The 17,939-nt window shown below is 44.4% G+C and overlaps 1 protein-coding gene across 1 annotated transcript in view; it reads left to right on the top strand.

The window, feature by feature from the left end:
- Positions 1–17,939, top strand: part of LOC134346682 (uncharacterized) — a 75,215-nt gene that overhangs the window by 4,333 nt on the left and 52,943 nt on the right. Inside the window, exon 2 of the mRNA XM_063048189.1 lies at positions 11,964–12,269. Coding sequence (XP_062904259.1) covers positions 11,964–12,269 — 306 coding nt within the window. The remainder of the gene's footprint in view (positions 1–11,963; positions 12,270–17,939) is intronic.

Genomic DNA, 17,939 nt, shown 5'->3' with positions numbered 1-17,939 from the left:
CAAGGCTTCCTCTAGTTTGAGAAAGACTGCTCTACACTCATAATTATGTGGCTAGGCACAACTCAAATGCCATCTCTAAATTTGCTGATAACCCAACTATTGTTGGGAGAATTTCAGGTGGCGATATGAGGGAGTACAGGAGTGAGATAGTTCAGGTGGTTCAGGGGTGTTACAGGAAAACCCTTGCACTCAGCATCAGTAAGACCAATGAACTGATTTTGGATTTCAGAAAAGGTAAAATGAGGGAAGACACACCAGTCCTCATAGAGAGATCAGAAGTATAAAGAGTGAGCAATTTCAAATTCCTGGGTGTCAACATCTCTGAGGATCTGTCCTGGGCCGAACATATCAATGCAGTAACAATGGAGGCATAACAGCTGCTATATTGCATTGGTAGTTTGAGGAGATTTGGTCTACTCACTAATTTCTAGAGATGTCCTGTGGAGAGCTTTCTAGCTGGTTGCATCACCATCTGGTATGAGGAGCTATTGCACAGGATCAAAACAAGCTGCAGAAAATTGTAAACTCGGTCAATTTCATCACGGGTACGAGTCTCCCAAGCATCCAGGACATCTTCAAGGAGAAATGCCTCAGAAAGGCAGTATCCATCGTCAAGGACCCCATCACCCAAGACATGCACTCTTCTCATTGCTGTCACCAAGAGCCTAAAGGCACACATTCAATGATTCAAAACAGCTTCTTCTCCTCTGCCATCAGCTTTCTGAATGGATATTGAACCTGACTTCTGTACATTCTCTTTTTGCACTACTTCCAAAGATCAAACTTGGGAACAATAGGCCAGTGAGCCGAATATCAGCGGTGGGAATGTTATTGGAGGGGAGTTTGAAGAGCAGAAACGACCAGCAATTGGAAAGACAGAACAGCTGTGGAATAGTTCTCATGGCTGTGTATGAGGGAAAGAGTCTGTCACAAATTTGATGGTGTTTTTTGAAGAGGTAACAAAAGTGATTGAGGTTGGGCATTAACTGTTGACTATGTGGACGTTAACAAGGCCTACAGGGTACACTAGTCTATCTCTGGTTTGTTCCACACTGGAGGCTGGTGGAGAATTTGGATCATGTGGGATCCAGGATGAGCCTTTCACTTGAATATAACATTGTCTCAGTGGAAAGAGATTGGAGAGGGTAGTAATGAGTTGCTATTCAGATTGGAGGCCTGTGATCAGTGGTGTACTGCAAGGATCAGCCCAGAATTCACTGTACATGGATTGCCACTTGATGGATTCATGTCATCCTGGAGGGGTTTGCAGAATCTGATCAAATGTGAAGGGTGTAGCCCGGAGGAGAGGTCTTGGGCATACTCCAGTTTTATATTCATTCCATCACCCAGGGAAGAGTTCCACTGGACCAGTTGGATCACCCTGGGCCATTGGGTGTCAGACGTTGGGGGGTATCCTGTCAGGGATGCACAGACAGGCACCTCCCTGTTTCAATCCAGTTAACAGGAGTCATCTTGCACTCATTTCCAACTCAGCACCTGCAGCCTATTCAAACCCAGCTCTCATCCACAATCATTGTTTACACATACAAACCAGCCAGTCTCAGTCAGTGGTCCTATCCTTCTGTTACCTGGTCATGTTCAGTTTCATTTGTGTTTTGGTTTGTGGCCCCACGTGTCTTGTTATTTTGCAGTCTATTATTTTGCACTCCCCAGTAAATTATTTCAGCTGCTCTGTGTTTGGGTGAGGTGTCCTCTACAGTTCCTGACAGTCTGGGAGCTTTGTGGTACCATTTTTGGGAAATTGTTTGGTTACATCTGCAGAGAAGGGAAGTGAAAGTCACGTTTATTTTCATATAATGGTAGGGGACAACTTACCAGTGGGGAGCCACAGTGATCGGGTCTCTGGCACTGAGTCTGTTGTTGTGGCTCAGAAGAGCAGAGAGATGAAGAGGACCGCAGTGTTGATAGGAGATTCCTTAGTCAGAGGAACAGAGGCGAGGTTCTGTGAGCGTGATGTAGACACCCGGATGGTATGTTGCCTGCTTGGTGCAAGGATCAGGGATGTTTCAGATCATGTCCATAGCATTCTTAAGGATGAGGGTGAGCAGCCAGAAGTCTTGGTACATATTGGCACCAACGACATCGGCAGACAAAGTGAGGAAGTCCTGAAGACAGATTTTAGGGGGGCTAAATAGAAAGAAGAGAAACAGGATGTCCAGGGAGTAATCTCTGAATTCATGGCTGTGCCACATGCCAGTGAGGTTAAGAATAGGATGATATTGCAGATGAAAGCATGGTTGAGGAACTGGTGCAGAGGGCAGGGTTTCAGATTTCTGGATCATTGGGATCTCTCCTGGGGAAGGTTTGACCTGTACAAAAGGCACGGGGTGCACCTGAACCCAACGGGGTCGAATATCCTTGCAGACAGGTTGGCTGGAGATGATTAGGTGGGTTTAAACTAATTTGACCGGGGATGGAAATCGGAGTGATAGTGCTGAAGATGGGCTCGTTGGTTTACAGACACTCAATGTGCAGTGGGATTCCTAGCAAGGAGAGGCTGAAGGTAGGTCAAAATTGTAGTCAACTGGATGAGTTGCAAAGTAAAAGGCAGACAAATTCGAAAAAGGTGAACACAGGACTAAAGGCGATATATTTGAATGCATGCAGTACATGGAATAAGGTCGATGAACTTGTCATACAGTTCCAGATTGGCAAGAATGATGATGTGGACATCATGGCTGAAAGAAGATTATAGTTGGGAGCTTAATATCCTAGGACACACATTGTATCATAAGGACATACAGGAAAGCAGAGGGGTGATGTAGATAGACAAAGAATAATTGGTTGATGTGCCTTTGGATTTTCAGAAGGCCTTTGTCAAGGTGCCACACATGAGGCTGCTTAATAAGCTATGAGCCCAGGGTTTTGCAGGAAAGATTCTAGCATGGACAAAGCAGAGGATGATTGGCAGGAAGGAAAAAGTGGAAATAAAGGGAGCCTTTTCTGGTTGGTTGCAGGTGACCAGTAGTGTTCCACAGGGGTCTGTGTTGGACTGATTCCTTTGTCACCAACTTAGATGATAGAATTGATGGCTTTGTTGCAAAGTTTCAGATGATATGAAGATGGGTGGAGAGGCAGGTCGATGTGGAAACAGAGAGGCTGCAGAATGGGCAAAGAAATGGCAGATGTAATATTGTGTCAGGAAATGAATGGTCAAGTATGCACTTTTGTAGAAGAAATGAGAGTTGACTATTTTTTAAATGTAGAAAAAATACAAAAAGTATCTAAGGCACACAGGGATTTGGGAGTCCTTGTGCAGGATTCCCAAAGGTTAATTTGCAGGATGAGTCTCTGGTGAGGAAGGTAAATGTGACGTTAGCATTCATTTCGAGCAGACTGAAATATAACAGTAAGGATGTAATGTTGAGACTTTATAAAGCACTGGTGAGGCCTCACTTGGAGTATTGTGTGCAGTTTTGGGTCCCTTATCTTTGAAAGGATCTGCTGAGAATGGAGAAGGTTCTAAGGAAGTTCACGAAAATGATTTCAGGATTAAACAGCTTATAATATGAAGAGCGTTTGATGGCTCATGGCCTGTTTTCTCTGGATTTTAGAAGAATGAGGAGTGACCTAATTTACACCTATTGAATGGTGAAAGGCCTTGATAGAGTGGATGTGGAGAGGATGTTTCCTATAGTGCAAGTCTCTAAGACCAGAGAGCAGGTGAGAGTTAATATTAGACCACTTGAAAATGATGCTGGCGAGGTAGTAATGGGGGAAAAAAGAAACAGCAGATAAACTTAAGTACTTTGTTTCAGTGTTTATTGTGGAAGAAACTATCTCTGTGCCAGAGATCTGTGAGTGTCAGGGAGCGGGAGTGAATGCCATTGCTATTACAAAGGAAAAAGTGCTAGGCAAACAGAAAGATCTTGAGGTAGATAAGTCACCTGGACCAGATAAACTACATTCCAGAGTCCTGAAAGAGGTTGCTGAAGAGATAACGATGCATTAGTCATGATTGGTCATGGCATGGTCCTAGAGGACAGGAAAATTGCAAATGTCCCTTTATCATTTAAGAAGGGAGGAAGAGAACAGAGGAAATTATAGGCTAGTTAGCCTAGTCTCAGTGGTTGCATAAGCATGAGATTTCAGGGTACTTGGACACTAATGTCATGTACCCCGTGACAGGTTAAAGAACCAGCAGAAATGGAAAACACCTTGGAGTCTGGTATTGCTATTAACTAATACTATTTATTAGTAACTACGCAATACAATAATATAAAATCAGATATATTAAACAGGTTAGCAATGATTATATACGCTGTGTGTGTGTGTGTGTGTGTGTGTGTGTATATATATATATATATATATATATATATATATATATACACACACACACATATATATACATATATTTATATATATACATATATGAAAGCTTCTTCAAGCCTAGGGGTAAATGGATACAGTCTTACGATGATGAGTAAAGTGCAGTTCAGTTCATGGTATTGCGTTGAGTAGTGATGGAGAGAGAGAGGGTTTTATCTCTTCAGGTAAGCTGATGCCGTCGATCTTCCCATTGTCCTCTGAAACTTCCAAGTTAGCCAAACTTGACCAATTTAAGAGCACCATCTTCGAGTGATAGTCTACCAAGCCAGGTGAGAGTTAGACACACTACTAGACTCCACAAGGTCACTCTTTCACGCACTAACAATCACAGATCGATACTTTGTAATTGATCCACAGTCCCACACTCGTCGGCACCTAAACAGGATAGTGGTAACTTCGCCACACTCTTGTGCGTCTGCGTGTCCCATCCTGTGAAACAAGCAGTTACGCTGGTTTAAATACTGTTGTGCTGATCACCAGCTGTCCATCAAGAAGCTCCTCCCTTCTCTCTCTGTAGGAACACAGAAGCTGGAAGTGTCCTTGCAAAAGTGTAAATATGCTGCAGAGAATCCATAACACCATCTCAAAGCAGCCTTCGCCTCTCTCTCTTAATAACAAGGTGTCTGTGTTGGACATCTCTCTTTCTTTTAAAAGCACAGTTCACAGGCATAATTCAGGATCCTGTCACACTAACGGTAAAATAACTCAACGTCAGCCTGGTTTTTATAAAGGGAAATCTTGCCTGAAAAATCTGTTAGAATTCTTTGAGGAAGTAACAAGCAGGGTGGGCACAGGAGAGGCAGTGGATGGAATTTACTTAGATTTTCAGAAGGCATTTGATAAGGTGTCACACGAGGCTGTTTCACAAGATAAAATCCTTTGGTGTTCCAGGAAGGTTACTGGCATGGATAGAGGAATGGCTGACAGGCAGGGGGCAGCGAGTGGGAATAAAAGGGGCCTTTTCTGGTTGGCTGCCAGTGACTAATGGTATGCTTCAGGGGTCAGTATTGGGACCGCTACTTTTCACGTTGTCTGTCAATGATTTTGGTAGTGTAATTGATAACTTTGTGGTAAAGTTTGCAGATGATACGAAGGTAGGTGGAGGGGTAGGTAGTGCTGAGGAAGCAATGCGATTGCAGCAGGACTTAGACAAATTGGAAGAATGGGTAAAAAAGTGGCAGATGAAATACGGTGTTGAGAAATGTATGATAATGCATTTTGGTAAAAGGAACAAAAGTGCAGACTATTCTAAATGTGGAGAAAATTCAAACATCCGAGTTGCAAAGGGACTTGGGAGTCTTTGTACAAGGCTCCCAGAATGTTCATTCACAGGTTGAGTCTGTGGTAAAGAAGGTTGATTAACCTGTGCGGGGTGTAGGGAGCAGGGTTCACATTTATGGATCATTGGGATCTGTTCTGGGGAAGGTATGACCTGTACAAACAGGACGTGTTACACCTGAACCCGAGAGGGTCCAATATCCTTGCTGGCAGGTTGGCTAGGGTTGATTGGCTGGGTTTAAACTAATTTGACCAGGGGAGTGGGAACCGGAGTGATAGTGCAGAAGATGAGGGGTTATTGATAGGTTCATGGTCCAAGGTAGAAGGAGTCAATTTTGGAAAACCTAGCACATTTCTTTTTCAACATAGTCCCCTCCTACATTTACACGCTTAGTCCAGCGGTCGTGGAGCATACGAATCCCTTCTTTGTAGAAGTCGGCATCTTGGACCTCCAGAAGTGGTCCACACCAGCGGTGGTTGATAAGTTTGTGGTAGAAGGAGATGTGTTATACAGCTCTGGTTACGTGCATGTGCAGTTCAATTCTTTGAGTGAATATGCAGAAGGTTTGAAGTTAATAACTTATCTCCTTCCACCTCAGGCCACAAAAATATCAATCACCCAATGCTGTGGACCACTTCTGGAGGTCCAAGACGCCGACTTCTGCAAAAGAGGGATCGGTCTGCTCCATGACTGCCGGACTAAGTGTGTAAATGTAGGAGGGGACTATGTTGAAAAATAAATGTGCTAGGTTTTCTAAAATTGACTCCTTCTGCCTTAGGCCTGAAAGTCGTGAGTTCGAGCCCCAGCCAAGGGGTTGTGTTGTGTCCTTGAGCAAGGCACTTAATCACACATTGCTCTGCGACAACACTGGTGCCAAGCTGTATGGGTCCTAATGCCCTTCCCTTGGACAACATTGGTGTCGTTGAGAGGGGAGACTTGCAGCACGGGCAACTGCTGGTCTTCCATACAACCTTGCCCAGGCCTGCGCCATGAAGAGTGAAGGCTTTCCAGGCACAGATCCATGGTCTCGCAAGACTAACGGATGCCTTTACTTACTACCTTAGGCCTACTTTAGGCCAGAAACTTATCAATGACCCCTCGTAGTTGGTTTACAAACAGAGGCAATGTACAGTGAGACTCCTAGCTAGGAGAGGCTGAAGATTGGGCAAAATTACATTCAACAGGATGAGTTGCATCGAAAAAGGTGAATACAGGAATACAGATATTATATTTGAATGTGTGAGGTATACAGAATAAGGTGATTACCTTGTTGTACAGTTCCAGAATGGCAAGTATAGGTTCAGGGTAGGTTCCGGTAAGTTTTCTGTTCAGATTGTTTAGTGCAGTTTAGTTCAGTGAGAATGCCAGGCAGGATGTTGGAATGCTCCTCTTGCAGGATGTGGGAAGTCAGGGAGCCCTCCGGTGTCCCTGACAACGACACCTGCAAGAAGTGCATCCAGCTGCAGCTTCTAACAAACCGCGTTAGGGAACTGGAGCAGGAGCTGGATGACCTGCGGATCATTCAGGAGAATGAGGAGATTATAGATCGTAGCTACAGGGAGGTAGTTATGCCAAAGTAGCAGAGGACAGGAAATTGGGTCACTGTCAGGCGAGGGAAGGGGAAAGGACAGGCAGAGCAGGGTTCCCCTGTGGCCATTCCCCTCAACAACAAGTATACCGCATTGGATACTGTTGGGGGGGGATGACTTACCTGGGACAAGCTGCAGTAGCCGGATCTCTGGCACTGGGTCTGGCTCTGCAGTGCAGAAGGGAGGGGGGAAAAAGAGGAGAGCGGTAGTGATGGGGGACTCGATAGTGAGAGGTACAGATAGGAGATTCTGTGGTCGTGACAGAGAATCCAGGATGGTTTGTTGCCTCCCAGGTGCCGGGGTCAAGGATGTCTCTGATCGATTGCATGACATTCTGAAGTGGGAGGGTGATCAGCCAGATGTCATGGTGCACATCGGTACCAATGACATAGCAAGGAAGAGTGAGGAGGCCCTGGACAGTGAGTATAGAGAGCTTGGCAGGAAGTTGAAAAGCAGGACCTCGAGGGTGGTAATCTCAGGATTGCTACCTGTGCTAGGTGCCAGTGAGGGTAGGAATAGGATGCTCTGGAGGATGAACAAGTGGCTGAGGAACTGGTGTAGGGAGCAGGGTTTCAGATTTCAGGATCATTGGGACCTCTTCTGGGGCAGGTGAGACCTGTACAAGAGAGACGGGTTACACTTGAACTACAGGGGGACCAATATCCTTTCAGGGAGGTTTGTTAATGCTATTGGGGGGGCTTTAAACTAGATTTGCAGGGGGATGGGAACCACAGTACCAGAGCTGACAGTGTGGCTGCGGTGAAAATAAATTACGTTAAAAGTTCAAGCAAATCCGCTGATAGAAAGGTTGTGAGTGGTGGTAAAAATCTTCTGAGGTGTATATATTTCAATGCTAGGAGTATTGCGGGGAAGGCGGATGAGTTGAGGGCGTGGATTGACACGTGGAATTATGACGTTGTAGCAATTAGTGAAACTTGGCTACAGGAGGGGCAGGACTGGCAGCTTAATATTCCAGGGTTCTGATGTTTCAGATGTGATCGAGGCAGAGGAATGAAAGGTGGGGGAGTGGCATTGCTTGTTAGGGAAAATATTACAGCAGTGCTCAGGCAGGACAGATTAGAGGGCTTGTCTACTGAGTCCTTGTGGGTGGAGCTGAGAAACAGGAAAGGTATGGCCACATTAGTGGGATTGTATTACAGACCACCCAATAGTCAGCGAGAATTGGAAGTGCAAATCTGCAGAGAGATAGCAGGCAACTGCAGGAAACATAAAGTTGTGGTGGTAGGGGATTTTAATTTTCCATATATTGATTGGGACTCCCATACTGTTAGGGGTCTAGATGGTTTAGAGTTTGTAAAATGTGTTCAGGAAAGTTTTCTAAATCAATATATAGAGCGACCAACTAGAGGGGATGCAATACTAGATCTCCTTTTAGGAAACGAGTTAGGACAAGTGACAGAAGTCTGTGTCTGTGTAAAACTTTGGTTCCAGTGATCATAACACCATTAGTTTCAACTTGATCATGGACAAGGATAGATCTGGTCCTCGGGTTGAGGTTCTTAACTGGAAGAAGGCCAAATTTGAAGAAATGAGAAAGGATCTAAAAAGCATGGATTGGGACAGGTTGTTCTCTGGCAAGGATGTGATCGGTAGGTGGGAAACCTTCAAAGGAGAAATTTTGAGAGTGCAGAATTTGTATGTTCCTGTTAGGATTAAAGGCAAGGTGAATAGGAATAAGGAACCTTGGTTCTCAAGGGATATTGCAACTCTGATAAAGAAGAAGAGGGAGTCGTATGACGTGTATAGGAAGCAGGGAGTAAATAAGGTGCTTGAGGAGTATAAGAAGTGCAAGAAAATACTTAAGAAAGAAATCAGGAGGGCTAAAAGAAGACATGAGGTTGCCTTGGCAGTCAAAGTGAAGGATAATCCAAAGAACTTTTATCGGTATATTAAGAGCAAAAGGATTGTAAGGGATAAAATTGGTCCTCTTGAAGATCAGAGTGGTCGGCTATGTGCGGAACCAAAGGAAATGGGGGAGATCTTAAATAGGTTTTTTGCGTCTGTGTTTACTAAGGAAACTCCTTAGTAAAATTAAAATTAAAGTGGATAAATCCCCGGGATCTGACAGGGTGTTCCCTCGGACCTTGAAGGAGACTAGTGTTGAAATTGCAGGGGCCCTGGCTGAAATATTTGAAATGTCGCTGTCTACAGGTGAGGTTCCGGAGGATTGGAGAGTGGCTCATGTTGTTCTGTTGTTTAAAAAAGGATCGAAAAGTAATCCGGGAAATTATAGGCCAGTAAGTTTAACGTCGGTCGTAGGTAAGTTATTGGAGGGAGTACTAAGAGACAGAATCTACAAGCATTTGGATAGACTGGGACTTATTAGGGAGAGTCAACATGGCTTTGTGCGTGGTAGGTCATGTTTGACCAATCTATTGGAGTTCTTCGAGGAGGTTACCAGGAAAGTGGATGAAGGGAAGGCAGTGGATATTGTCTACATGGACTTCAGTAAGGCCTTTGCCAAGGTGCCATACATGAGGCAAAGAAATGGCGGATAGAATATGGTGTCGGGAAGTGTATGGTCATGCATTTCAGTCGAAGAAATGAAAAGGTCGACTATTTTCTAAATGGAGAGAAAATACAAAAATCTGAGGCACACAGGGATTTGAGAGCCCTTGTGCTAGATTCACTAAAGGTTAATTTGCAGGTTGAGTCTGTGGTGAGGAAGGTAAATGTGATGTTAGCATTCATTTTGAGAGGACTAGAATATAAAAGCAAGGTTGTAAAGTTGAGACTTTATAAAGCACTGGTGAGGCCTCACTTGAAGTATTGTGTGCAGTTCGGGCCCATAATCTTCGAAAGGATCTACTGAAAATGGAGAGGATTCAAAGAAGGTACACGAAAATGATTACAGGATTAAATGGCTTGTCATATGAAGAGTGTTTGATGGCTCTGTGCCTATATTCACTGGAATTTAGAAGAATGAGGGGTAACCTAATTTAAAGTTAGTGAATGGTGAAAGGTTTTGACAGAGTGGATGTGGAAAGGATGTTTCCTTTGGTGGAACTGTCTAAGACTAGAGGACGCAGCCTCAAAATAGAGGGGCATCCCTTTTGAATGGAGATGAGGAGGAATTTCTTTTGCCAGGCAACGGTGAATCTGTGGAACTCTTTGCTGCAGGAAGCTGTGGAGGTCAAGTTTTTAATGTACGTTTGTATATTCAAGGCAAAGGTTGATAGATTTTTGATTGGTCAGGGCATGAAGGGATTCAGGAAGAAGGCAGGAGTTTGGAGTTGAGAGGAAAATTGGATCAGCCATGATGAAATGGCGGAGCAGACTCGATGAGCCAAATAGCCTAATCTTGCTTCTGTCACCCAACAACCTCCAGTTTAACATGAGTCCAATCACAGGACTATTTAGATTAGATTAGATTAGATTATGAGGACACACATTCCTCTTTTATTGTCATTTAGTAATGCATGCATTAAGAAATGATACAATGTTATTCCAGAATGATATCACAGAAACACATGACAAACAGACTTAAAAACTGACAACCACATAATTAAAACATATAGTTACAACAGCGCAAAGCAATACTGTAATTTGATAAAGAACAGACCATGGGCACGGTAAAAAGTCTCAAAGTCTCTCGAAAGTCCCATCATCTCACGCAGATGGTGGACCTCCAGCACCACAAACTTGCCGATGCAGCATCCTGGAAGCATTTGACCACAGTCCGATTCCGAGTCCGTCCGAAAACTCCGAGCCTCCGACCAGCTCTCCGACACTGAGTACCGAGCACCATCTCTGCCGAGCGCTTTGACCCCGGCCCTGGCAACAGGCTTTAGCCAAAGCCGAGGATTTGGGGCCTTCCCCTCCGGAGATTCTCGACTGCACAGTAGCAGCGGCAGTGAAGCGGGCATCTCTGAACTTTCTCCAGGTGTTCCTCCGTGCTTCTCATGGCTGTCTCCATCAAATTGAATTGAATTGACTTTATTACTTACATCCTTCATATACATGAGGAGTAAAAATCTTTACGTTACGCCTCCGTTTAAATGTGCAATATGCACTTATAGTAATTTATAATAAATATTATGTAGAATAGGATAGTCAATATAACATAGAAATACAGTTGCTTCAGCATGAATTAATCAGTCTGATGCCCTGGTGGAAGAAACTGTCTTGGAGCCTCTTGGTCCTGGCTTTTATGCTGCAGTACCATTTCCCAGATGGTCGCAGCTGGAACAGCTTGTGGTTGGGGTGACTTGGGTCTCGGGCCCTTTTTACACACCTGTCTCTGTAAATGTACCCACTGCTTAATAGTAGCAATAACAAGAGGGCATGTTCTGGATGATGGGGGTGCTTAATGACTGAGTTGAGCAGTGGGCTAAGCACGTGTCTGTGAGGTGTGCCAGTGTTTGTCAGCGAGGTGGAGATGTTATTTCTGATCTGCACAGATGGTGGTCCTCTGGTGAGGAAGTCAATGACCCACTTGCAGAGGGAGGTACAGCAGCCCGGGTTTTGGAGTTCTTCAATCAGAACGGTGGGACTGGTTGTGTTAAACACTGAGCTATAGTCAATTAGCAGCATCCTGACAGAAATATTGGTATTGTCCAGGTGACCAAGGCTACAGATCAAGTTGCTCTACACAGCTTGGTCCCGAAACTGCAGTAAAATGTCCAATAACTTCTGATCATGTAATATTATTTCTCTGCTGTAGTTGTCTCACTTTCACCTGCTCTAGAGTTTAAATGATTGTATTTTCTTTTTATTCAAATCAGCTGAAAGGGAAGAAGTGGTTGGTGTCCTTGGTTCATCAGTTTCACTGGACCCTAATACCACCGTTGATTCCAGCAAGAATGAAATCCTTTGGACTTTCAAAGCCAGCAACAAAAGCGAATATGACATTTTGGATCACATCCCAAGTCACGCCGCATCAGAACCAAGCGAACAGTTCAAGGACCGTTTACAATTCAACGCTTTGAGTGGTGCACTGACGATAAGCGGATTAAATGCCAGTGACCAAGGAGATTACACCTTCTCTGTTGATGGGAAAGAGTTGAAAATAATGGAGTTGCTTGTCATTGGTAAGAAGTTTCAGATATTTGTAATGTAATGTGTGATTTATTAATGGTGGAATCTGTCATAGAAACTATGATCTGTTATTTTTATTTACATCAAAGTCGAAGTAGGATAACCTCTGCTGTGACTCATCAACTGAGTCCTCGGAGGACTTTGAAGCTGGTGATACGAGAACAGGAGAATTTCTGCAGAGAACCTGATTCTCCTCTCATAGAAACATAGAAAATAGGTGCAGGAGTAGGCCATTCGGCCCTTCCAGCCTGCACCACCATGCAGTATGATCATGGCTGATCATCCAACTCAGAACCCTGTACCTGCCTTCCCTCCACACCCCCGATCCCTTTAGCCACAAGGGCCATATCTAACTCCCTCTTAAATATAGCCAATGAACTGGCCTCAACTGTTTCCTGTGGCAGAGAATTCCACAGATTCATCACTCTCTGTGTGAAGAAGTTTTTCCTCATCTCAGTCCTAAAAGGCTTCCCCTTTATCCTCAAACTGTGACCCCTCGTTCTGGACTTCCCCAACATCGCGAACAGTCTTCCTACATCTAGTCTGTCCAATCTCTTTAGCATTTTATATGTTTCAATAAGATCCCCCTCAATCTTCTAAATTCCAGAGAGTATAAGCCCTAATCGATCCAGCCTTTCATCACGTGAAAGTCCTGCCATCCCAAAAATCAATCTGATGAACCTTCTTTGTACTCACTCTATGGCAAGAATGTCTGTCCTCAGATTAGGGGACCAAAACTGCACACAATACTCCAGGTGTGGTCTCACCAAGGCCTTGTACAAGTGCAGTAGTACCTCCCTGCTCCTGTACTCGAATCCTCTTGCTATGAATGCCAGCATACCATTCGCCTTTTTCTCCGCCTGCTGTACCTGCATGCCCACTTTCAATGACTGGTGTACAATGACACCCAGGTCTCGTTGCACCTCCCCTTTTCCTAATCGGCCACCATTCAGATAATAATCTGTTTTCCTGTTCTTGCCACCAAAGTGGATAACCTCACATTTATCCACATTAAGTTACATCTGCCATGAATTTGCCCACTCACCTAACCTGTCCAAGTCACCCTGCATCCTCTTAGCATCCTCCTCACAGCTAACACTGCCGCCCAGCTTTGTGTCATCCGCAAACTTGGAGATGCTGCATTTAATTCCCTCGTCTAAGTTATTAATATATATTGTAAACAACTGGGGTTCCAGCACTGAGCCTTGAGGTACCCCACTAGTCACTGCCTGCCATTCTGAAAAGATCCAGTCTATTCCCACTCTTTGCTTCCTGTCTGCCAACCAATTCTCTATCCACATCAATACCATACCCCCAATACCATGTGCTTTAAGTTTGCACACCAATCTCCTGTGTGGGACCTTGTCAAAAGCCTTTTAAAAATCCATATATACCACATCTACTGGTTCTCCCCTATACACTCTACTAGCTGCATTCTATGAGATTCATCAGACATGATTTTCCTTTCACAAATCCATGCTGACTTTGTCCGATGATTTCACCGCTTTTGAAATATGCTGTTATCACATCTTTGATAACTGACTCTAGCATTCTCCCCACCACCGATGTCAGGCTAACCGGTCTATAATTCCCCGGTTTCTTTCTCCCTCCTTTTTTAAAAAGCAGGGTTACATTAGCCACCCTCCAATCCTCAGGAACTAATCCAGAATCTAAAGAGTTTTGAAAAATTATCACTAATGCATCAACTATTTCTTGGGCTACTTCCTTTAGCACTCTGGAATGCAGACTATCTGACCCTGGGGATTTATCTGCCTTTAATCTCTTCAATTTACCTAACACCACTTTCCTACTAACATGTATTTCCCTGAAAACATAAACATGAGGAATTCTGCAGATGCTGGAACTTCAAACCACACACATCAAAGTTGCTGGTGAACGCAGAAGGCCAGGCAGCATTTCCAGGAAGAGGTACAGTCGATGTTTCAGGCTGAGTGTCCTGACGGAGGGTCTCGGCCCGAAACGTCAACTGTACCTCTTTCTAGAGATGCTACCTGGCCTGCTGCATTCACCAGCAACTTTGATGTGTGTTGCTTGTATTTCCCTCATTTCCTCCATCTCACTAGACTCTCGGTCTCCTACTATTTCCGGAAGATTATTTATGTCCTCCTTAGTGAAGACAGAACCAAAGTAGTTATTCAATTGGTCTACCAAGTTCTTGCTCCCCATGATCAATTCACCTGTTTCTGACTGTAAGGGACCAACATTTGTCTTTACCAGTCTTTTTCTTTTCACATATCTATAAAAGCTTTTACAGTCAGTTTTTATGTTCCCTGCCAGCTTTCTATCATAATCTTTTTTCCCTTTCCTAATTAAGCCCTTTGTCCTCCTCTGCTGAACTCTGAACTTCTCCCAGTCCTCAGGTGTGTCGCTTTTTCTGGCTAATTTGTATGTTTCTTCTTTTGAATTGATACTATCCCTAATTTCCCTTGTCAACCACGGGTGCACTACCTTCCCTGGTTTATTATTTTGCCAAACTGGGATAAACAATTGTTGTAGTTCATCCATGCGATCTTTAAATGCTTGTAATTGCATATCCACCGTCAACCCTTTAAGTATCATTTGCCAGTCTATCTTAGCTAATTCACCTCTCATACCTTCAAAGTTACCCTTCTTTAAGTTCAGAACCTTTGCTGCTGAATTAACTATATCACTCTCCATCTTATTGAAGAATTCCACCATATTATGGTCACTCTTACCCAAGGGGCCTCTCACGACAGGATTGCTCACTAACCCTTCCTCATTGCTCAATACCCAGACTAGAATGGCCTGCTCTCTAGTTGGTTCCTCGACATGTTGGTTCAAAAAACTATCCCACATATATTCCAAGAAATCCTCTTCCCCAGCACCCTTACCAATTTGCTTCACCCAGTCTATATGTAGATTGAAGTCACCCATTATAACTGTTGTTCCTTTATTGCACGCATTTCTAATTTCCAGTTTAATGCCATCCCCAACCTCACTACTACTGTTAGGTGGCCTGTAAACAATTCCCACCAGTGTTTTCTGCCCCTTAGTGTTATGCAGCTTTACCCATATCGATTCCACATCCTCCTGGCTAATGTCCTCCCTTTCTATTGCATCAATCTCCTCTCTAACCAGCAATGCCACCCCACCTCCTTTTCTTTCATGTCGATCCCTCCTGAATATTGAATATCGCTGAATGTTGAGCTCCCATCCTTGGTCACCCGGGAGCCATGACTCTGTGATCCCAACTATATCATATTCTTTAATAAATATCCACACATTCAATTCATCCACCTTGTTACTAATGCTTCTTGCATTGACACACAAAGCGTTCAAGCTTGCTTTTACAACACTCTTCGGCCTTATACAATTATGTTGAAAAGTGGCCCTTTTTGATTTTTGCCCTGGATTTGCCGGCCTGCCACTTTTACTTTTCACCTTACTACTTTTTGCTTCTACCCTCATTTTACACCCCTCTACCTCTCTGGACTTATTCCCATCCCCCAGCCACATTAGTTTAAATCCTCCTGAACAGCAGTAGCAAACGCTCCCCCTGGGATATTGGTTCCAGTCCAGCCCAGGTGCAGACCGTCCTGTTTGTACCGGTCCCACCTCCTCCAGAACTGGTTCCAATGCCCCAGAAATTTGAATCCCTCCCACTTGCTCCATTTTTCAAGCCAGGTATTCATCTGAAATATCCTCCTATTTCTACTCTGACTAGCACGTGGCACTGGTAATAATCCAGAGATTATTACCTTTGTGGTCCTACTTTTTAGTTTATCTCCTAACTCCCTAAATTCACCTTGTCGGACCTCATCCCGTCTTTTACCTATATCGTTGGTCCCTATGTGCACCACGACCACTGGCTGTTCACCCTCCCACTCCAGAATGTCCTGCAGCCGCTCAGAGACATCCTTCACCCTTGCACCAGGGAGGCAACATACCCTCCTGGAGTGTGGTTTGCGGCTGCAGAAATGCTTATCTATTCCCCTTACAATCGAATCCCCTATCACTATAGCTCTCCCACTCCTTTTCCTTCCCTCCTGTGCCGCAGTGCCACCCATGGTGCCATGAACTCGGCTGCTGCTGCCTTCCCCTGATGAGACATCTCCCCCAACAGTATCCAAAACAGTATATCTGTTTAGGAGGGAGATGACCTCAGGGGACTCCTGCATTATCTGCCTACTGCTACGCTGTCTAGTGGCCACCCATTCCCTTTCTGCCTGTGTAGCCTTTACCTGCAGTGTGGCCAACTCACTGAACGTGCTATTCACGACTGCCTCAGCATCGCGGATGCTCCAGTATGAATCCAGTCGCACCTCCAGCTGCTCAATGTGGTCTGCCAGAAGCTGCAACTGGACACATTTCCTGCACACATAGTCGTCAGAGACACTGGAAGTATCCCTGATTTCCCACATGCTGCCGGATGAACAAACCACAGGGCAAGTCTCAGCTGTCATGACCTAGCCAATACGCTACGGCCTCGCCGCCTTCCTTGCTTCAAATAAAATACCACTGCAGACCGTTCTCCTTTTAAAGGAACTTAGCCGGCCTTACCTCACTTGGAGTGAAGCTCGTCCTCAGCCTCTGCTCGCCGAAGCCTCTCGAGACAAAGCCTTCCTACTCTGTCTCCCTCAACTCCGTCGCCCGCTCCGTCAAACGGCTCTCTTTTAAATACTCCCGCTGCCTCAGGGGCCGACTTACACGCGCTTGCGCAGTCCTGTCCCCATCAACCGCCAAGAAAAATGGCTGATTTCCACAAACTGCTCTCTTTTAAGTACTCCCGCTGCCTCACGGACCGACTTACACGCACTTGCGCAGTCCTGTACCGATCAACTGCCGAGAAAAAATCACACAGTCTTACATTTTTTAAACACAAATAAAGTGACAAATGAATAACCACGATTTCAATAGCTATAATTTCCTACTGATTTCTAACATATTGAATATTTGTAAAATTACATACTTACAATAGTTGTACATCCCAACTAGTAGAATCCTTTTGAAAGCTTCTGAGCACAACCTCTGAACACCCAAAATATATCTCTTTTGTTAAAGTGCTGAAGGATTGCTCTCTGAATACAGAACTGGCCAGAAAATTTTAGAATTGAGATGCAGAAAAATTGCTTTAGTCAGAGGGTGGTAAATCTGTGGAACTTGTTGCCGCGAGTGGCTGTGGAGGTCAAGTCATTGGATGTATTTGAGGCAGAGATAGATAGGTTCTTGATTAGACAGGGCATCAAAGGGTATGGGGAGAAGGCAGGGGTGTGGGGATGACTGGAAAAATTGGATCAGCCCATGATTGAATGGCGGAGCAGACTCGATGGGCTGAATTGCCTACTTTTGCTCCTATATCTTATGGTCTTATGGTCTTATATTAACTGACAAAACAGACCTGTCCTGAACTATGCATCGTGACAGGGATACACTTTAAAATTGTGATAATACAGACAATGGCCACTAAACAACTTCCCTGATCACACCCTGTGGATTTAAATGACCACCAATCAACATGAACATTCATGTGTTGTCTCAGAAAGTCCCAAAAGCTCCAAAACCTGGGAATGGGTGAGCAGTTTCAAGATCCTGGGTGTCAACACCACTGAAGATCTGTCCTGGACCCTACATTTTGATGCAATTACAAAGAGGGCACAACAGAGGTTATATTTCATTATGAG

This window comes from Mobula hypostoma, chromosome 5, assembly GCF_963921235.1.
Source record: "Mobula hypostoma chromosome 5, sMobHyp1.1, whole genome shotgun sequence".
NCBI lineage: Eukaryota > Metazoa > Chordata > Chondrichthyes > Myliobatiformes > Myliobatidae > Mobula > Mobula hypostoma.
This window is presented reverse-complemented; position numbering and strand designations above follow the sequence as displayed.